The 22715-nt window shown below is 38.9% G+C and overlaps 1 protein-coding gene across 14 annotated transcripts in view; it reads right to left on the minus strand.

The window, feature by feature from the left end:
- Positions 1-1025: 1025 nt before the first annotated feature.
- Positions 1026-22715, minus strand: part of KIDINS220 (kinase D interacting substrate 220) — a 91251-nt gene continuing 69561 nt past the window's right edge. For 6 of the 14 annotated variants that reach the window (XM_027966499.2, XM_027966496.2, XM_027966493.2 and 3 more), the window contains 4 exons: positions 12276-12404; positions 7788-7886; positions 6073-6306; positions 1026-3729 (listed from right to left, as the gene is read on the minus strand). In XM_027966499.2, coding sequence (XP_027822300.1) covers positions 2467-3729; positions 6073-6306; positions 7788-7886; positions 12276-12404 — 1725 coding nt within the window. In that variant the 3' untranslated portion in view covers positions 1026-2466. Of the gene's footprint in view, positions 3730-4157; positions 4211-6072; positions 6307-7787; positions 7887-12275; positions 12405-16536; positions 16570-18802; positions 18866-22715 lie in introns of all 14 variants that reach the window. The other 8 variants (XM_060411840.1, XM_027966491.2, XM_027966494.2 and 5 more) reach the window with 4 other exon arrangements.

Genomic DNA, 22715 nt, shown 5'->3' on the forward strand with positions numbered 1-22715 from the left:
TTAGTATTTATAAGGAAAAAAAGTCATGATTACAAATATATTTCACTCAGAACTATAGCATGCAGGTGATCTAAAGAGTTCTCAGTTTAAGAATTTTAGCAAATAAGTTTCTAAAATTATTTGGCTAGGCAATTAAACTTATTCTGACTGCTGTGTAAAACTCACATAAATAAAATATAAGACAAAAACAAGTTTTCATGTTAATATTGAAAATGGTTGTTAGGAATTTTAAGTTTCCCCAAATTTGAGAGCTGATCCTTAAACACTCAGCATCATGAAAACTGTATCAACTGAGAGAGCATCGGTTCTTTTCCAGTCTCTTCTACAGAAAGGCCATTCTCACAGGCACCACCCCACACGTCTGTGGTCAATGAATCTGCCTTAACATTAGCTATGTGGACAGAACTATCTGTGGCTTAAAGTAAAGGTGAAACAGTTAACAAAACACGGCAAGACGCTAACTGAGGCAGACTCTTAAGGGACTGGCAAATTTAGAGCACCGATTCTTTTCTGTCATTTTTCACCCAGTTTACAGCAAAGTTTTGCATATGTGAGAGTCAGGCTGGACTACAGGTTATAAATAGATACAGATACACACACACACACACACAGAGACACACAGACTCGAAAGGATCATGGTGTGACTCAATAACCCACTGGTTTGTCAATTTCTAAAGCACTGTGAAAAAGCAAACTTTTCCAGGATGCTCATGCAACAAATTAAACCGACATCCTCCCAGGATCTGGAAAACCCACTTCTTGTGGTTACAGAAACGCACGGTACAGAGCAGCGCTTGGGCGCTATGCTTCACAAAAGCACCATTCAGACGCTGGACCTAATAGCCATGCACTCCAAGAGACCAGGGAGGGTCACTCAGGACACTCCTGTCAGCTGCGTGACTGCTACGTGAACCTGAACGTCTTCAACGAACTTTAGACCTCTGACAAAACAAACACACAAATTACTTTATTTTTAATCAAAATGTGAATCATCACTGCAGTGAATAAAAATTCATGACTCAGAATAGCATGCAATTTTTTTATTGTGTTCTAAATCTATTTGTACACTTAATACTCTGGTATTAACTTCACAAACAGAATAAAGAATACACTACAATGATATTAAGCTGCATCTACTCACCTGAAAAGGAACAAAATATTGCCCCTGAAATAACTGCTGATTACACAATACTGCAAACTAATAAACACTATAAATACTAAAATGTTAACATTTCAACATATAACGTCAACAACATTCTGCCTTCTTTTTTAATTGATTAAAACATTTGTTAAGGTCATGCAAAATAAATGCTTCATGGAAATGTTAGCTTACACTCAAACAGCAAGGCAACAAAACCCACAAGAGGCAACTTTTTAATGCAATGACTGGTCAAATAAACAAACTATTCAGCATGTCAAGAAAAACCCGGTTAAGTGGAAAACGTCAAAAATGTAACACCACGTTTAGGTAACTGCTCATCTAGGATCTCAACATCTACAATCCTATTTGTGACTGAAGATTATTGTGCTACATGGACACGTTATGTTAAAAGGGCCAAAAAGATGTCAACACATGATGGCAGGGGGCATCTCCAGTCCACACCACACCTCAATGGGACCGTTCTCTTAACTCTATCAGTAAATGACCAGTCACACGAGATTCATCTTTTTACCCTTGCTTTGTTACATGTCTTTAAACTTTTTTTCTCTAAGTGTTTCATATGATCCTCTCCCAGCATTCACATGCTGATATAGGGACAGGTCTCTTGATTTAGAAAGAAGAGTGTCTAGGTCATAGGGAGGTAATGCCCCTCGCCCCATGGGCCATCCTACTAGCCACTCACAAGGGCCCAGTTTCTGGGGCTCTACTCTGGACACTGTTGACTCACTCTTTTATCAACTTTTAAAGCCCTCTTTATATTTTCTACTTACAATTTTAAAACTCTTTGATAAGCAATCTGTTATATAGCACACAGTTCTCAACTTACAGAGCATTAACCTTTAGTCTCTAGAGGCTATTCCATGACTTTTCACCCCTTAAGAGCAAAATGTGCTTCTGGTTCACTCAGCATCATGTCTTCCCTCAAATATTTAGTGACTGAATGTTCCTCAAAAGGAGTCTCTAGCTTGTTACTTTTGTTGGCAAATTCAGCTTATATTTAATAAACTTTCTGACCTATCTGTATACTCAGATCTTGTCTTGCAGCTATATGCCAATGAAAGGTGTCATAACAATAGTGGGATTTTACGCTTCTAAGTATAAAGACAATGGGGCTGATGGATGAGCCAGGCTTTCTGACACTTCCCTCTGCTGTATAGTATGTGTCTCTTTTACCCAAGATCTTCTCATCCGTGAAGGTTTTGTGAGTGAAATGGACAAAGATAACGTGCACAGATGGAGTCACTAAAAACTCAGGTCAGTCCTGTCACAGGGGCACAGTAATGCTATTCTACTTGTGCTTGTTCTTAAAGAATGCTCTCCCTTTCTTCTCCAAAGCCTGTGCTATCGGAGGAGGCTACTGCGTGGAGCTCTGAGGAGTCCTTTGAGAGCCTCGTGTAGCTGGAACGCTGGCCTCGCTTGTGTGCCATGCTCTTCAGGTTCTCATTCTGCAGAGCAGTGGAGTGGGAACTAGAGCCTGACCTCAGGAGGACTTGAGGCATCTCCCTCAGCCCCTCCGTCTCATCGGAATTCTGGTTGGCTCTGTTAGCCGGGGCACTGTTGTTGTTCAGGGTCACAGTGCTGGGGGTGCGATTCAGGTTGTAGGCTTTGTGGCACGCTGGCCAGTTTTCCTCGGGGCTACTGGCTATCAAGCTGCATTCAGAAGGGCTCTTCTTGTCTTCGGAGCAAATGGACATCCTGGCTACGAGGGGGTCTGGAAGGCCACTCAGGCTGTGTGGGACTCCCCGTCTTCCATTGTGGGGGTCATCTTCAAGCTCTATGAGGTTGGCCTTTTCAAGTTGGGAGTCATCTGCTGCCTCGTTGTGAAGGGAGTGGTTGGGCGAGCTCTCATTGGACCTCACTCCTGAGTCAGAAGAGTCCTTTTTGTCAAGGAGGGCATCTGACAAGTACTCTTTGGCCTTGATGAAGGTTCGAATGGGCTCTGCGCTGTGCTCTGGAGACTTCAATGCTCTCTCTGCTTTCCCTTCAGCTTTCTTGTCTTTGTCGTCTTTGAGCAGTGGAGTGTTGTCTGACTCTTCTGTCCCAGATTCGTCTTCGTCACTCGGGAGTTTCTGATAGCGCAGTCCACCTCCCTTCAGCTTCAGGTCTGTCTGGAAGAGACTTGACCTTTCTGAGGACTTCTTGCCTGGGAGAAGCTTACTGCCTGACTGATCGGATTTTTCATCTTCCTCGGTAATAGGATCCAGGGGTGAGGCATCATTGGTGGAAACTCCTGATGAGGAATAATCTATAACATCTCCCCTCTTCATCAGAAATGACTTCCGTGTATCATCTTGCTTTGGTTCACTATCCTTCCCTTTCTCGGGTTCTAGACTAGAGTGAATGGAGCCCCCGGATGAACTCTGACCCATGTAATACGTGCTGTGTGGAGAAGACCTGCCACTCATGGTTGTGGAACCTGTGCCCCCTTCTAACTGCGACATCTGAGCAATGTACTCTCTATAAGCGTCTCTATACTCAGCCTGCACCTTATCGGTAAGCTTTGAAATTTCAATACTGGAATCCTGGGAAGTGAGACTGGAAAGACTTGGGGTTCTGCGAGTTTGTGACTGTGAAGACAAAAACAAAAACAAAAACAATAATTTAAGAATTCAAACAAACCAAAAAAAAAGCAAAATAAACATGAGCTTAGGAAATATATATATATATGGACAATAAGAATTGTTAAAGTTATTAAAAATACCAAATTCTTTTAAAAGAATTCTGTATAACACAGTTTAACAAAAGCTGTGAACTTATAAGTAATTTTAGTGTTATCAGAAAGCTTTATATAAATTTTAATAAAGTTAGTTTACTGTTAATATTTAAAAGTATAATTTAAGGTTATATTAACAACCTTAGGACATGTTTTTATAATTTCAAACTTTTAAATGTATTTAAGGCAAAAGTCACCTTCATTGATAAAATATAAAAGTGCCTCTTAGAAAAGAGAAAGAAAATGAGAGTTAAGATAGGATCTCAAGAACAAAATACTCACATCTTCAACGTATGTTAAAAAGAACCTTTCTCAACTTGCACAACATGAAGTTTCTGTCAAATTTCAATTCAGAGAGAATAAATGTACTCAAAATGCAAAACAAAAACAAAAACAAAAAATTTTAGAGCAAAAGTATAGAGTGCAATGGAGAAGATGAATATTGGGTCCAAATGAATAGAAATGGAAGCCACGAGGTCAACAATGAGGTCCAAGTAAACAGAGAAATAAAATATTTTTAGACGTTTGATCTCCAATGTGAAGTTTTAGGATGAGAATTGCTTTAGATCCCAGAGAAGGTAATACACAACGATTAAGAAATAAAGATTAGGGGAAAAAAGGAAGGAAATGGAGAGAAAAGAATCAAGGAAGTCTGAGAAAGGAAACAGCCAAGGTTGAAACAAAGCAGAAATAAGGTAGAGTCTTCCTTGTACAGGGAGGAAATAACCCAGCCTGCAAGAAGTTTCCCTTAGACCCAGTGAACACTGAGAGGACGATGCCACTCCCTCACAGCAAGTGCAGTCTCTGTACCCCTCCCAGGGATCCATGAGGGCCAAACTGTTTTCCTAAGCATATGAAGATGACCTTTGCCTTTCCACTTGCATTCTCACAATAATGCACAGTGGAGTCCCCAGAGGTTCCCTCATGTGTGACCTCCCAAAAGACTGAATGCCGAAGCAGCTAAGGGAATCTAGCTGACTACTATTAAGCCAAGCATGAAAGATTGGTAACACAATTATCATTTTCAGTAAATATGTTTTGTTCTCAAAAATAGTCATTTTTCATAAAAGTGTCATCTATGTTGGTTTACATTGGTTTAAAAGATAACTGGTTTATTTTTAAGTTTCTCCGTTTTTATTTCTAATATGGCAAATACTTAAAGATAAAACTTATAAAAACAAAAGCTCTTTACGGGTCCTTCAGTAATTTTTAAGAGTGTAAACAGGTTCTAAGATTTGAAATAAGTTTGAGAGTAGCGGTACTGGAGGGAGGCTGGGAGAGCTGCCAGGGCATGGTGGGAACACCAAGTATGGAGGATGAGGATTTCTCAGGAAATGTTCAAAGGAATTCCAGAGAAAATAAAGGGATCACTGCTGTTCAAACAGAGAGATAAAAGGGTCAAGTGTGGACTTAATTTACTGAAAAATATAGAAATTTTTATCTTAGTTAATGCACAATAATAAAATGCTTTTCCAACTTAAAGAAATAAGATTTATAGTAGGTAGAAAAAAGTAACAACAACAAAATATTTTTACTACCAAACCAAACACAGCATCCTTACAAACGGCAGGCCTAACAGGCATTGCTTTTTCTAAATACAGTTCCCTTTCCATAGAGTTCTTTGTAACTACTTCCTGTTTTTCCTCCCTTGCTCGTCTTTTCTCTGTTGTGTGCCCTGCTCTGATCTTTTCCTAGTTTGTTTTTCCTTTCTCTTTCTCATGTTCTCTCACTTTTGTTTTTAATCCTGATCCTTGCCTGTCCTCCCTCTTCTAAGAAGATCCAAAGAAAGAGCCCCTCCATGACTAACATCAGATAATAAAAAGGAAATGAATATCCGTGAAGATGTATCTTAAGCCAATGCTTACTGAATTGAACAAGAAAATAGCAAGGGAAGGATGAATTCAGCTAACTACCTAGAGAGCCCAGTTCCTATTTACCTTCAATGCTATTACTCTATTTTACTGTTTTCACAATTCTTATCAACTTCAGAAATAATGTTATTGTCTCTGTTTTACTGACTGTCCTCTCCAGAAGAACACAGCTCCTGGAGAACAGGGCCGCCTCCCTCCACCCTGTTCACTTGGGGACTCACTGAAGAGTTTCTAAATGACTCTCTGAATGCACCAACAGAATCCCGGCTAATTCAACCCCGTCCTTCCTCTTTGGCTCATGTAAATAACGGCATTCCAGTAAATACCTGCCAACTCAGGTTGCTGTGGCGAGGAGCCCCTTCGTCCAGGCCGAGCGTGTTCAGCTCTTCAAAGCTGAAGTTCAGGGTGTAGGGAGCCTGACTGGAGAGCTCGGTGTGGGGCAGCTCGCTGTGTGCGGAGCGACGAGCAGGTTCACCGTGAGGAACAGAGCTGCTGTTTTCACTCAGTAAACGTGGGTCTTCAGGGACCACTTGGTTTTCTGCATTTCTCATTTCTAATATCTTAACAGTAAACAAAGTCATCAATATCCACACGGACAAATCACATTTTAGAAGCTTTAGAAATTATTTTAAAAATTAAACGCAAAGGAGAAAGCAAACTTCCTGTAAGTGAATTTCAAATAAATTTCTCCTATATCTGCTTATCTTTCATATTAACAATGCAACTGACCCTTGAATGACACAGGTGTGAACTGTGCAGGTCCACTTACTCGCAGATGTTTTTCAATAGTGGAGATGGCAGTTTTTACTACATGGTCAGAGCTGCCTGAATCCACAGATGTGGAGAAGCCCTGGATATGAAGGGCTGACTCCAAGTTGTCACTGGATTAACCTCCAAATTGTTCACGGGTCATCTGTACTAAAAGTAGTACAGCTGGCCTTCGGAATCCAGTCGTTTTGCATTTGCAGAATCAACCAATCACAGATTGAAAATATTTGGAAAAAAAGATTTCAAAGTTCCAAAAATCAACACTTGAATTTGCCATGCACTGGCAATTATTTGCACAGCATTTACACTGTATGAGGTATTGTAAGTAATCTGTAGGTGATTTAAAGTATATAAGAAGGTGTGTGTAGTGTACAAATACCATGCCATTTTATAGAAAAGACTTGTGCATACAAAGACTGTGGAATCACGGGGGTCCCAGAACCACTCCCCAGATACTGAAGGATGACTGGAATGACGACAATCATCGTACGTACGGTACACTCTAATTTGGCCATTGTATTACTAGTGTAACATAACATTAAGATGAAGCACAACTGGAGCGTGTCACTGAGCAGCAGAGCTGGACGGCAGCTAAAGCAGTGGAAGCTACTGCAGTGGGGCAAGGAGAGCTCAGGACAGAACTGGGCTCAATTCCAGAAGTAGCATGGACACGTGGGCATTTACAGCCCAGGAGCGAGGGGGTTGGTGGGTGGGAAGATGCGAAGAGGAAGCCTCAGGAGTACCGGGGTGGGGAGGGGTGTTTTCTGGCTGAACCATCTTGATGGGATTTGTGCTGGAGGTAGGCCAGGGGTCTAGCACATCACCGGGGGTTGGGGGGATGATGAGGAATTTGATTGGATATCGAAGGTGATCAGGCATTAAGGGTGAGGTTCTTTCTAAACTGACTTTAACAGAATTCTTGCTACAACTCGGCAACACAGGCCCAACAAGAACAGATACCAAGGTCAAGGCCTATAGGATTAGAGAAGCCTGACTGAATGAGGTCAAGGAGAGTGTCTTGGTCAATGAAAGCGTGGAGAATTGGCAGGTGGTCTCTCTCCCATATTTCCAAGCGAAATGCCCCAAAGCAAATATTGCTAAGAGCTGCTGTATATACTCTACATAACAGGATATACAGGAGCCCTACACACAAGTGTAAAATGTCATTCTTACATGTTTTTTAAAAATATAGGAAAATATCAGTTTAGACCAGTACTTACTGGCACTTCTTTTATAAAATGCTATAAATCTACAAGTATTAAAAATATCTTACTGCGCTTCTAAAAAGATGCCAGTCTCCAAAATTCATATTCATTTCCTTCTTCAGTTCATCAATGTTACACTGAGCCAACACACGGCCATTTATGTTTGCCTGAATAAAAACAAACACAAGATAAAATGTGAGAAATTATGAATTTCCAGTGATTAAAAAGCACATTTATATTAGAGATTAGAATACACTGACCTAAAGAAGGTTATCATCCCACATAATTAGTAAAAAAGCAGAGTCTGAACAACGTAAGTCATTCCATGTTTTCCCAAGCGTTTTGGGTGCTCAAGTAAAATAAATCACAAGGATCAACCTCAGAGTTAAACCCAATTATTTCCAAAACTACCTACCCTGCCATGAGCAATAATAAAACTGTTAACTTTTCCCTTCTAATCCTATAAAATCTGAGCACAAAGGCAAGCTGCTGGGAGGGGACACAGATGTCCATCAGCATGCTGGTCGCTCACTGACAAAGTTCTAAATGAAGTGAAAGTTAAAGTCGCTCAGTCGTGTCCGACTCTGTGACCCCATGACTATACAGTCCATGGAATTCTCCAGGCCAGAATACTGGAGTGGGTAGCCTTTCTCTTCTCTAGAGGATCTTCCCAACCCAGGGACTGAACCCAGGTCTCCTGCATTGTAGGCAGATTCTTTACCAGCTGAGCCATGAGGAAAGCCCAAGAATACTGGACTGGGTAACCTATCCCTTTCTCCAGTGAATCTTCCCAACCCAGCAATCGAACTGAGGTCTCCTGCATTGCGGGTGGAATCTTTACCAGCTGACCTACCAGCTGAGTTACCAGGGAAGCCCTGATAAGCCTTCATTTACTTCTAAATAAAGTAAGCACTGACAGACATGTTCATCAACTACACCAGATAACCTCAACCACCACAAATGTCTACCACAAGGTTCCCAGTCTATTAAATGCACAAAAAACAATCTTATCACCACTGGGTCTCTGATGAGGAATGACAGAATTTTCTTAATAAACAGGCAGTTTACTTATTTTACAAAACTACAAAACCTGATTTTATTAACTGTGGTAAAGTATTAAATACCTGTGTTCAAAATTGACAGAATGCCCAGTTTCCAAATTAATTCTGAAGAAAAGACTGTACGGAGCAAGCCTATAGCAGGGGTCCTCTGTGGAAATTCAAGGAGGTTAGCAGTTCTTAAGAAATCAACGGCCATGATGGGCTTTAAACAGCAAGGGCCTGTTAGCAAAGAGCTGAGCAGGGAGAAAACCACTGTCCTGAGGGAAATAAAATCCCCACAAAGGATTCATGTGGAGGTCTCACTCTCTCCTGACTCTAATCAAGCTGCCTAGAGGAGAGAGTGAGGTCAGTAGTTTGGAAAGGCAGTGCTGGACACTTTTGCAAATGGGAATTAACTACATCTGTGAGAAAACCGGTGCTATCTGAGCATTTCTGACCAAACATAGGTTATGTTTACAAAGATAGTATCAGTCAGTTCAATTGCTCAGTTGTCTCCGACTCTTTGGGACCTCATGGACTGCAGCACTCCAGGCTTCCCTGTCCATCACCAACTCCCGGAGCTTGCTCAAACTCATGTCCATCAAGTCGGTGATGCTATCTAACCATTTCATCCTCTGTCGTCCCTTTCTCCTCCAGCCTTCAATCTTTCCCAGCATCAGAGTCTTTTCCAATGAGTCAGTTCTTTTGCATCAGGTGGCCAAAGTATTGGAGCTTCAGTCAGCATCAGTCTTTCCAATGAATATTCAGGACTGATTTCCTTTAGGACTGACTGGTTCCATCTCCTTGCTGTCCAAAGGACTCTCAAGAGTCTTCTCCAACACCACAGTTCAAAAGCATCGGTTCTTTGGCACTCAGCTTTCTTTTTCTCACATCCACACATGACTCTCACATCATACATGACTACTGGAAAAACCATAGCTTTGACTAAACGGACCTTTGTTGGCCAAGTAATGTCTCTGCTCTTAATATGCTGTCTAGGTTGGTCATAGCTTTCTTTCCAAGGAGCAAGTGTCTTTTAATGTCATGGCTGCAGTTACCGTCTGCAGTGATTTTGGAGCCCAACGAAAGAAAGTCTCTTGTTGTTTCCATTATTGCCCCATCTATTTGCCATCAAGAGATGGGACCAGATGCCATAATCTTCGTTTTTAAATGTTGAGTTTTAAGCCAGCCTTTTTACTCACCTCTTTCACTTTCATCAAAAGGCTCTTTAGTTCCTCTTTGCTTTCTGCCACAAGGGTGGTGTCATCTGTGTATCTAAGGTTACTGATATTTCTCCCAGCAATCTTGATTCCAGCTTTTGCTTCATCCAGCCTGGCATTTCATATGATGTACTCTGCATGTAAGGTAAATAAGCAGGGTGACAATATACAGCCTTGATGCACTCCTTTCCCAATTTGGAACCAGTTTTTTGTTCCATGTCTGGTTCTAACTGTTGCTTCTTGACCTGTATACAGGTTTCGCAGGAGACAGGTAAGATGGTCTGGCATCCCCATCTCTTGAAGAATTTTCCATAGTTTGTTCAGATCCACACAGTCACAGGCTTTGGCGTAGTCAATAAAGTAGATGTTTTTCTGGAACTCTCTCGCTTTTTTTGATGATCCAGCAGATGCTGGCAACTTGATTTCTGGTTCCTCTGCCTTTTCTAAATCCAGCTTGAATATCTAGAAGTTCATGGTTCACATAACTTGACTTGGAAAATTCTGAGCATTACTTTGCTAGCATTGTGAGATAAGTGCAATTGTGTGGTAGTTTGAGCATTCTTTGGCATTGCCTTTCTTTGGGACTGGAATGAAAACTGACATTTTCCAGTCCTGTGGCTACTGCTGAGTTTTACAGATTTGCTGGCATATTGAGTGCAGCACTTTCACAGCATCATCTTGGATGATGGATTTGAAACAGCTCAGCTGGAATTCCATCACCTCCACTAGCTTTGTTCGTAGTGATGCTTCCTAAGGCCCACTTGACTTCGCATTCCAGGATGTCTGGCTCTAGGTGAGTGATCACACCATCGTGGTTATCTGGGTCATGAAGATCTTTTTTGTGTAGTTCTGTGTATTCTCGCCACCTCTTCTTAGTATCTTCTGCTTCTGTTAGGTCCCTACCATTTCTGTCCTTTATTGTGCCCATTATTTGTATGAAACGTTCCCTTGGTGTCTCTGACTTTCTTGAAGAGATCTCGTCTTTCCAATTCTATTGTTTTCCTCTATTTCTTTGCATTGATCACTGAGGAAGGCTTTCTTATCTCTCCTTGCTATTCTTTGCAACGCTGCTTTCAGATGGATGTATCTTTCCTTTTATCCTTTGCCTTTAGCCTCTTCTTTTGTCAGCTATTTGTAAGGCCTCCTCAGACAACCATTTTGGCTTTTTGCATTTGTTTTTAAGGATGGTCTTGATCACTGCCTCCTATACAATGTCAAGAACCTTCATCCATACTTCTTTGAGCACTCTATCAGATCTAATCCCTTGAAACTATTTATCACTTCCACTGTATAATCGTAAGGAATCTGATTTAGGTCATACCTGAATGGTCTAGTGGTTTTCCCTACTTTCTTCAATTTAATTAAGTCTGAATTTTATAATACGGAGTTCATGATCTGAGCTACAGTCAGCTCCTGGCCTTGTTTTTTGCTGACTGTATAGCACTTCTCCATCTTTGGCTGCAAAGAATATAATCAATCTGATTTCGGTACTGACCATCTGGTGATGTCCATGTGTAGAGTCATCATTTAGAAGAGGGTGTTTGCTATGACCAGTGCATTCTCTTGGGGCAGTAAGATAGTATATATGTCCATAATTAACTTTTTAGATGCCATTCTTTAAAGTATGTAAATACTAGATGCTGTTGTTAATGTTCTACTTCACTGTATTTCTGACAGAAAAAGTATAACTTAGTAGAAATATCTATTAAAACTGGGACTCAGTTAGCTCTGTACATGGAAAGACATCCTCACAATCTCAGGTTCCTGGTAGTTACTGGAATTGCAATAAAAGATCTAGGAAGAAAAGAACCTCTTCAAATGTGTCAGCCTTGCAAACCCAAAAGTTAAAACGGGACATGATTAGAATCCTCTAAGAATTAGAGGGAAATGAAGCAAGCGTGGTTTACTTGGATAATTGTTAAATCACAAATATTACAACTAAAGAAAGTGTAACATAAAAGAAAAGGCTTTCAAGTGTTCTATGCTGCATACTGGAAATGTAAGTAGTTGTCAACCTTAATCTGAAATCCTTTAGAGCTTTCAATCAATATTTCTCATCAAAGCACTTTTGACTTACATGAGATCACTGTGAAGTAGCATTGTAACACAGCACTTTCTTTTATCCATCTCTAAACTAAGGCACAAAAGGGCAATTTTAGGATACAAATAGTAAGAAACCTATTTCCACCTGAGCTTTCCCATCTCAGCAGAGAACTCATCGTTGATAGCCTAATGCTCGCTGTCCACAGAGCCCGCCTCCCGTGCCCTCGAGTGAGCAGGTCAAAGTGCAGGTCACCTTTTTGATGGTTGCACAGTACTGAGGCAGCATGCTCTGGTCCAGCCCTTCGATTTGTTTCAGTTTCTCACAAACTGCATCCACGTTCATTGAATTCAGTGGTATTGTACCCGAGGCTGGGCCTGATCCCTAGGTAAGTCATGGGAAAACACACGTATAAACAGCATTTAATGTCAGATATGTGCAGTCATGTGACAGAGAAACACGAAATTACACTATAAAGTACTTCAATTAAAGATACATTTTCAAACTTAAGTAAAAACAGCGAATGTGTGCAGCATGGGACATGCCATTAGAGAACAGATTTAGCTACTGTTTACCTTAAAGAGTATTTTTTATTATAGCAGATATAGCCTGATCAAAACCACTTTTCTAAGAAGACATAAGTTCCATGAGCCAACCCAAGACCAACTTCAAGAAAGCCTAACCTCAAACCTCAAGAGAGAAAGGTGTAGCCCTTAATAACAGAAAGACAGGGCCTTAAAAAAATAAAAGGAATAGGGGGAATCACTGATGCCTATAACATACAAAAAATACAAAAGGTAAACCTATGAGATAATTTTAAAAGTGCTGACACTCAGCAGCTTTAAATGCCTTCACAGAATACCTTAATAGTCTACAACAGCTGAAGTTTTCAGATCTTGATCATATTTTATATCTAAGAGATCTTGGATAAGAACCTATACAATAATCGTGTAAATATAAAAACAACAGTATTACTTCTTAACACATGTGGAAGTAAATATAACCCATCAAAATTCAGTCTCATTTAAAATAAAAATCAAAATAATACACCTAGTGTTTACTGAAAAGAAAAATATTTTCTGAATACAGAGACATACTAAAGAAGTATTTGCCTGTGGCTAATTACATACGAATCTCCTCAATTACAGATGTGGTCACTGGGGTCCAAAGAGGTAAGTTTTGGCTTCAAACTCACAGAATAAACAGCTAGTTAGTAGTAGATTCAGACTGGAACCCTAGCTTAACAGGTCTTACAACTTCCTATTTTCTTTGTTGCCACTGTCTATTTTTAAAGAGTTTATAGAAACTATAACCAAAATAAAGAGAAGACAAGCCAACAAGTATAGAGGGTAATGTTACAAATGATCTGTCTTGTTTACCAGTCAATTTAGTCTTAAAATGATAAATATCATTTATCCTATCCCCAAGGATGTGTCAATTTAAATTTTCTACTGCCTCTTTTGTCATCATCAAGAAAGAAGTAGACGATGACAGCCAAAACTGCCTGGGAGCTATTTGTTAAACATTATTTGTAACATGAAAGCATAACATAATATTCTATTATGAATTGATAGATAAATATACACACATAGTATATAAACAAAATATACCTAGTTACATATGAATATAGCTAGCAAATGAGACCATACTGAACAGACAGTAAGGTAGTCATTTTATAAGAGGGAGCCTCAGCAAGTTTACAAGTGTAAAACAGTCCCATAAAAATCTGTAAATTAATGATTTGGAATATACTATTTATAGCTTGTTTTTGATTAAATACAAATTTAAAATATGCCATATATTATATGGTCTGAAGTTCAATTACTTAAAAAATACTAAGTAGAGCACAACACTAGTATTTCCACGATTTAGTTTTCATATTTCTATACATAGTTCTATTTTCTGCCTGGATGAGAACAGCCAATATGTAAGTGTTAATTACCCACTATCTGTATGGAAACTTTAAATGCTTTCTGTGAATTTTTAATAACCATATTTGTTTTTTCTTTCTTTTTAGACAGGTTTATGTGAAATATAATTCACAAACAATTCTCCGATTTAAAGTACACAATTCAGTGATGCTGAGTATCTTCTCACAGCTGTGACACCATCACTACACTCAACTTTAAGACATTATCAGAGCCCTAAAAAGCAATTCTACACTATTAGCAGTCAACCTTCATGCCTCCCAACACCCAGTCCCAACCCCTAGCAACCACTGACCTACTTTCTGTCTCTGCGGATTTGCCTATTTGGGATATCTAAACAGAACCACATAATCTGTGACCTTTCGTAACTCACTTCTTTCACTTAGTATATTCTCAAGGTTCATCTATGCTATGGCATGGATTCATACTTCATTCTTTCTTATCGCTGAACAGTATTTATCTTTTAAATGATCTTTAATACTGTTTTTCAAATGTTTTCATTCCTCAACCTATTTCTTCCTTCTGGGTACATTTATACTGTCTACATTTCAGTGATTAGATAAATCACAAATGCACAGTTTGATCATACTGGATTATAACTGGATTATAATGATCATACTGGATTATAATTCACAGAATTAAATGCCATGAATCCACACTGATATAAATAAAAAGTTGAGTAAGTTAGTGAGGAAGAAGAGACAGCTTTTACTTATGGAATTCCAATTAATAAATGTAGAACGGAAAAGAAAATTACCACCTGGAAAGCACAACAAAAGTGGCGGTACACAAGACACCACTGAAACTCATGAGAAAAGTATAAGGAGGAACAGGATTATCTGCAGAGTTTCAAAGTATCTCCCCCTAAATATTCATTCATTACAGAGGGAAAGACACAACCTCACAGTGTTGAAACCTAGAAGATGCTGCCCTAACCACGTGACTGAGGTCCATATGACCACTGGGAATATGCAGGCCCTCACAGACCCTCAAATGTGACACACGGGGAAGGACATGCATCACGTTTCCGTGGGTCTCTTGCAAAGATGTATAATCTCCTTCTAATCATTAGGAAACGGTAAACAAACCCAAACAGAAGGGCAGTCTACAAAATATCTGATCAGTTTTCTTCAAAAGTTTTATGATCATAAGAGACAAGGAAAGACTGAGGAATTGTCACCGATTAGGAAACTGTAAGGAGAAATAACAAAATACAACTGGACTGGATCTTGGACCAGAAAACTGAAATTAGTGGAAAAACTGGTAAGATTAAAATAAAGCCTGTATTAAGAGTATTGTACAAATTTTCATTTCTGTTCTGGAGAAATACACTACAATTAGAAAAGATGTTAATATTAGGGGAATACATTTTTGTACCTTTGAAGTCTAAAATTATTTTAAAGTAAAAAAAGTTTTTAATCACAAAAAGCTTTTTAATTGTGCTAAAAAGAACAAGTATAACAGACATGGAACTGATTAACTCTGTCTGTGGGGGGGGGCAGGGGAAATATAAAATGTTAGAGAGTAACATTCCCTTTAAGAAGGGACTCAAGAGAATTTGGCAAGACAGACACATTAATAAAGACACTACTCTTTCCTCTGAAACAGGAAACTCCACATTGTTTTACTTTCACGATCCTTCAAGACTTCTACATTTTATCACTTGAAAACATATTTTGTCCCTCACTGGGGATTATGTAGAAGATACATATTATCTTTGAATGACTTTTAGGAGTTTTCTAAGAAAAAGACACACAGGGTACCCTGTAATTCCATCAAAGCTATAGTCAGAATATTGATTATTTGTGAGTTGGATCTTACCAAGATAAGGAGTAGATTATCAATATATTAAAATACAATATGCTTCTTTGAATAAAAGAGAAATGGTAACTACTCGCCCAGTTTTTCTAAAGTAATCATATACAATAAAATTATTTTGAAACCAAATAACCCTTAGTATTGAAACAACAATCTTTGGATGGAAACCTCACAAAAGAAGAAAAAGTACAATAGTTGACAAGGAAAAGGTATATTCAATAATTCAATATGTTAAGTTCTTAATAGAAAACATTACTTAATACACAGAATGGTAATACTTAAGAGTTTATCATGCATATTCTTACTTGAAATTTACCTGTTATAAGTCAAGGAAAGATCATTTCAGTATATATCACAATCTACTAAAAAACTGTTTTTCTAACACAGAAAACTGAATGCAGAAGATGTTAGTTTGCTTAAGACTGTTAAATATTTACAAACTTCAAAATATAGACAAATCAGAATTCCTCCAGGTCAAAGTAAAACAAAACAGATTTAAATTACTTTGATGTAATTATATTATTTTATATTGTAAGTAGATTAAAACTATACTCTGTAACATCATCATCTTCAGTAAATTATCAAACAAGCTTAGAATTGATTAGCCAGAAATGAGAGCCATGCAGAGGCTGAAAGCAGCTATTAAAAATAAACCGAAGGCACTGAAATGAGCATAGGTTTATAAACAGCCCAGCAGGAAGTTGCCAATGATTGCTTCTAACAGACTAAAATAAGAAAAATGAGGAAGATTTCACTGAAAGTTTCTGTACCTGTCTCTGTTTGTTAAACCCAGAGTCACACGGCTTTAAGGAAGGAATAAAACAGAATGAAGGACACGAGCTTAAAGGAAAACATCAAACACAGTTTTGTGATAAACATAGGCAGCACTTCTGACACTGTTTTCCCACAACTCTGAACACACCATCTCTGCAGCAACACAAAGGAACACCCGTGCACACACAACAGACACACACACACACACATAATTTAATTTCATTAACGTGTGCTTGGTAATTTTAAAATTGTACTCTCAAATTTAATATTCTTCCTGTTACAAGAATAAGCCATGGGCCATACATTTAACAAGAAAACCAGATAAATCAAATTTGCTAAAAAAAAGTCAATAATCCTACTATATACAATTATTTTAAAAATTAATTTTTAACATTCTGATTAAAAAACTGCAACTCTTTAATTTCAGACCAATTAATTGCAACCTTTAATAGTAAGGTTTAAATACTTGGAATTCACATGATCTCTTCATAAAACATTTTCTAGTCACACTAATAGTTAATGTTCAGAAATATACTTTTCAGATTTAGGTTTTGTTTCACTGGGCATGCACTGAAGTATCATTTGAAAAGAAAGGCCATAAGAGCCTAGCAGCTCAAGAAATCATAAATGCAACAGTGAAAAAATATTGGCACACTATCAGTAAGGTAACTATTTTACTGATGCAGTTTTCTTTTTTTATTTTTTTGTTTTGGCCACACGGCACGGCTTGTGGGATCTTAGTTCCCCAACCAGGGATTGAACCTGGTCCCTGTCAGTGAAAGTCCAGAATCCTAAACAGTGGGCCAGTAGGAAATTCCCGATGTAGCTCTTTAAATCCCTAATTCAAAGCTGACACACAGCTATCAATTATTGTTCTGCACAGATTAGGCTGGTGGTAAATATTCTCAAAATAGTTCAAATAATCTAGAAATAACCAACAATGTTGAGTCAATTTACAATATTCTTTTAACATGTTCACTATCTGGAACACTTCATGGGAACTCTGCTTTCTAGTTTACATATTAAACTTACTATAGGTACTTTTAGGAAGTTACTACGAATTATCTGTGGAAACTTGAAAAACTATCAAAAAGGAGCACTGATGAGATTACAGTTTTCTACAAGATACCAAAACACAAAAGAAGGCTATTGTTATCAAGTTGGAAAATGTAACTTTCTCTTCAAACTACATGAGAAATAATACGTAGGTTAAAGCTGACAGATGAGGTTTGATACCACATGCAAAGGGCAATCTTTTTAAAAAACTCAAGTTCAAAATATGATTTTGTTATTTTTTTTTAACTTTTAACTGTACTCTAGGATTTCAATGGTATCGATATTACAATATCTTATTTCTTCAATAGTGTCTCAACCAATTTAGTTGTAGTTTAGTGATTAGGAAAAATGTTTTCTTGAGCTGAAGTCTGGCACAAAGACTTTGAAGCTGGAAGTGAATATAGTTTTTCACTATTTATGAAAGAAAAAAATGTTAATAATTTTCCAAACTAAAGCAGTTAATAAAAATGCACTACTAAATTGCTTTAAACAGTGTGAGTGAATCTCCAGGGAAGGTCCTGGGGGCTGGCAGGGAGCACCCACCCTATGACTACAGCCCAGGGAAACCTGAAATGTGCCCTGCCTTACCCATGGCATCTTTAGCTTTCTTGTCCAAGTTTGCTCCTGAACGATGACAGACATCCATGACAGACAGGCATGATTTGGACATCCATTTGTTTGATAACAGGTTACTAGTTCTAAATCAGTGGTGGAAATAAAATGATCTACAGTGGAGTCCCATCGTTTTTTCACTTGGTTATTCCACCAACTCGATTCAATTTAATGAAAACCAAGCCTTCATTTCTAGGACTTTTATTAATTCAGTAATTTTCATCCATCTCTAAAAGTAAAAGTAATGGCACACCAGAAGGCAGGATACTGCTCTTAATAATGCTTCTAAAGTTCTTTACCATCCAACGTTGTGCTAATCAGTTTTATGCCTTTTCAGTGAAGCAGCTGATCTAAAGGTACTGAACAAACCCTGCAGCAGAGAAGGTCGAGAAAGAGTGACTTGGTAGCACTGATCATCCCCCCTCTTGGCAGCCCTCCAACCCATCAGCTCCAGGAAGCCAGGGTTTCCATCAGTTTTGTTCACTACCCATCCCACTGCAGTAGTGAAACAGTGAATGATCGCACAGGCATGTGAAGGACTTGATGGTAAGTAATACAAGGAAGGATACAAGGATAAAAGAAATCCTCCATTACTCTTTCCTTGGAAAACATCGTCTTCAAGGAAACACTCCCTCCTTTGAAAAATGAGTAGCCACACTGTAAATAAAAATAGACCGAATATGACTCTTTCAAAGGGCAACTCTCTGAAAGACCACAACAAAATGCCACTGAGGACACCTGGCTCATGAAAGGCCCTCCTTGGTGGGTTCATCCCTTCATGGTTACTGAGTGATCTGAATGCTGCTACTTCCTAGAGGGGCCTGGACTGAAAGAAGGTAAAGGCACCAAGTGAAATTCTCCTGGAAAGCTTTCAAAAGTGTAAAGTATTTGGAGCATTCAGACAACCTGGAAATCCTTCTCAATTCTAGGAAAACAAACTGCTTCTAGGAAATCAAACCACCTTTGGGGGCCAGAAAAGCATCAACAGATAAAGGGCCGAGTTAATCTAAAAGGACTGGAGCATGTGTGCACCGCTCCTACCCCTGAGGAGAGGTTATTTAACACAGTTTTAGTTTCTGAGTCTTTAAAGTTCCATGGAATTTGGCCTCTGGGATGGTAGTAATAGTAATAATTATTAAGTAATTCAAGTATGCGAAGGCTGAGTAATCCTTAAATCAGACCTATGAGGTAAGGCCTGCTTTTTCCAGATGAGGCAGTATCAGAGAGCTTAAGTGATTTCTTCAAGGTAGAGAGCTAATCACCAGGACCTATTCACCTTGAACACCAAGCTCCTGACCAAGTCAGGCTTAGTATTAAGGGAGGCAAGGGGGCAGCACAGTGGTGAGGAACGCTTCCAGGTACTGGCCATGCGGATTCCAGTTCTGCACCAAGGGCTCCCTCCTGTGAGCCTCAGGTCAGGTACACCTGCAGCATGGTGCTGGACTAGACCATGGGTACTGGTGTTCTCTGGGCTTCCCAGGTGGCTAAATGGTAAAGAATGTACCTGCCAATGCAGGAGATATGGGTTTGATCCCTGGGGAGGGGAAGATACCCTGGAGAAGAGCAAGGCAACCCACTCCAGTATTATTCCCTAGAGGCTCCTATGGACAGAGGAGCCTGCTGGGCTATGATCCGTGGGGTCGTACAGAGTCAGACATGACTTAGCACAGAGCACGAGGCTCCCCCAGAGGCAACACAAATCCCCCAAGACAGAGTTCTTGTTTTTACTGGTTTCATAAAGTGAAATTCTGGTTGAGATTTCATTTCTTAAAAAGTCTTTTCTGCTTTGAAAGTCTGAAAAACACGAGTCCTTTCTATCTCTAATATCCTGGGGATCCTATCTCGGGCCCAATGTTAATGTATTCTTTGTCAGTTTTCCAAGATTTGGCACTTATTTTCTCTACTATACAATCACAGAGGAAGAAAGCCAGCACAGAGGCTTACATTTTGCATCTTCACCTTCATGAAACACCTGGACATATCTGTAATTTATCTGGTAAGTCTTGGCTGGCCTTCAAAAGTCATAGTCATTACAGTGTTCCTGAATGTGAGAAAACCGAATTGTTTTTCATAAGGATCCACTTTATAAAGGTTGATGAGAAATTTCTTGAGGTTAAAAAATAAGATGAGACCATCTATACTGAAAAGATCACAGAGGGCTGGTTGACTCTCTGCGATCAGGTGGGTTTTTTTTTTTAACTCATTATTCTGTGTCCACACTGACAAGACAATTTGTCCAAAAATGTTTACGTAGCTCCTGCTTATCCATGAGCAGCTCTGGTCATCAAGGGCTGCCCACAGGGGGACAGTTGAGTGGGCAGACATGAACTCAGTCTGCAGTCTTCTTATCTCAGGAATTACAGCCTTTTACTACAGGTCTGGCAAGTCACAGGAGCCATGAAGGGCTAAAAAATTTTACATTAACTACTTCTGTGCTGGTTCAGTTATAAAGATCCCATAAGATGTTCCCCTGGATATATACTTCTCCATATTTCCACCACTGTTTTTTTTAACATGGCTTTGAACTAAGTGTCTACTTGGACTAGTCTACTGCAAAATACATGCTACATGCTACTGTCATTGTTAATTTCTTAAAAGCAAAGAAGGCTTGGGAAGCAACTATTATTCACTAAGCAAATTATAAAACTATCACTTAATATTAAAAGAACAGAAAATCCTACAGTTATTTCACTAAACAAAGGCACTAATATATTCAGAGCATGTTTACTCTTTGTTATTGGGCTTATACACACAACTTAAGAATTGCATTATTTCCCCTTCCCCAAAAACTCATTTTAAAATTTGCCTAATGCTCCTTCACTGGTCCCTGAAATTACAGACACCTTTTACTTACAAGTGTTTGTCCTTAAGGATGGGAATAGCTATTTCAGCATGTCTCTGTCATTAAGACCATCAAATTCTTCACAGGACCTAACTTTCATCAAAAGTTTGCTGAGGAATTTCAGCTCAGACAATTGCATTGCATGCATGAATCTATGTATTAAAGGCTCTCTGACTAAACTAAAACTCATTCTTGCATATGGCGGCAATGATCCATGGACTAAAGATTCCCCTAACACCCAAATGAAATTACTGTGGTTTATTGTGTCTATCATTCGTGGATAATGAAGTCTTTCAAACACTTCAGCTAAAATGTTAATGACTTAAAAAAGAATCATCAGCCCCTCAATGGAAACACCAAAATGGTTCTCTTTCTATCTCACTAATATTAACTCAAAGAAAATTAAAGTTACAAAACCACTGCCTATTCAAGCGCATGTTTTAAGTTAAAAATTATGCATAAATTCAGGATGCACTATTTCACTAAATTAATTCCAACTGCTATGCCACATTTCTTTATATTAAATTGGTGTTTACATGGGCATAACATTCTGCAAATAAATCAACAGAACTGAAAAATACAAACTGGGTTCCTAAAATTCCTCATTGACTGAATGAAGATTATAAGTCTCATCATATTAAATGTACTTATTAAGTACAAAGACTTAAATAATAAATACACAAAGTGACTTCCTACAAAAGTTATTTTTTTTAAAGAAACCCATCCTAAAGTGTTGGGGGGAAAGTTTTAAATAATCCCCTTTACATGCTGGACTAGCTTTGTTTACTGGAAATTTTATTTTAATAAATACAGTTGACCCTTGAACAACACAGGTTTGAACTGTGCAGGTCCACTTACATGCAGATTTTTTTCAACGGTAAATATAACAATACTAACAGCAAAGAATCTGCCTGCAATGCAGTAGACCCAGGGTCTATCGATTCCTGGGTTGGGAGGATCCCCTGAAGAAGGGCATGGCAAACCTCTCCAGTATTCTCACCTGGAGAATTCCATGGACAGAGGAGCCTGGTGGGCTACAGTCCATGGGGTTGCAAAGAGTCAGACATGACTGAGCGACTGACACACAAACACAGTCTGAGGTTGTCTGAATCCAGAGACACAGAACCACAGATCAGGATGAAAGATTAACACTGGAGGGCTGACTATAAGTTCTAGTTTCTAATTTAGACTCTTAGGATTTTAGGCTGGTAGGAGGGTCAGTGGCCCAACTCCTGCACTGTTTAAGGGCCAGCTGTATAAAGGTAAAGAAAAGCAGCACTGTAGCAGCACTGAATTTACACTAAGTGAGGGCACCGAGATTAAGCATGGGTCACTGAGGATCCATTCCTAGTCTACATCAAACTAGCTCACAATGTCTTTTTTGTAGTCTCAAGGTCAAGTATGAATATTTTCAAAAATATTCTACATGTGCAGTACCAATTTCAGGGAAAAAACAGGCAAATGTGAAAATAAGGCCCAACATTAAGGAACAAATACCACCAAGTGAATGCTCCTGGTGGTTGCTGGAAGAACCCCTTCCTTACTGGACGAACAAAGAAGAAAAAAGACAAAACCCACCCCACGTCATTGAAAAAGGGGAAAAGCGGGAGGAAATGAAGGGTAAAGTTAAACATTAGCTTTTTAAATTAATCCGTGAGCTATAAT

The sequence above is a fragment of the Ovis aries genome, chromosome 3, assembly GCF_016772045.2.
Source record: "Ovis aries strain OAR_USU_Benz2616 breed Rambouillet chromosome 3, ARS-UI_Ramb_v3.0, whole genome shotgun sequence".
Classification (NCBI taxonomy): domain Eukaryota; kingdom Metazoa; phylum Chordata; class Mammalia; order Artiodactyla; family Bovidae; genus Ovis; species Ovis aries.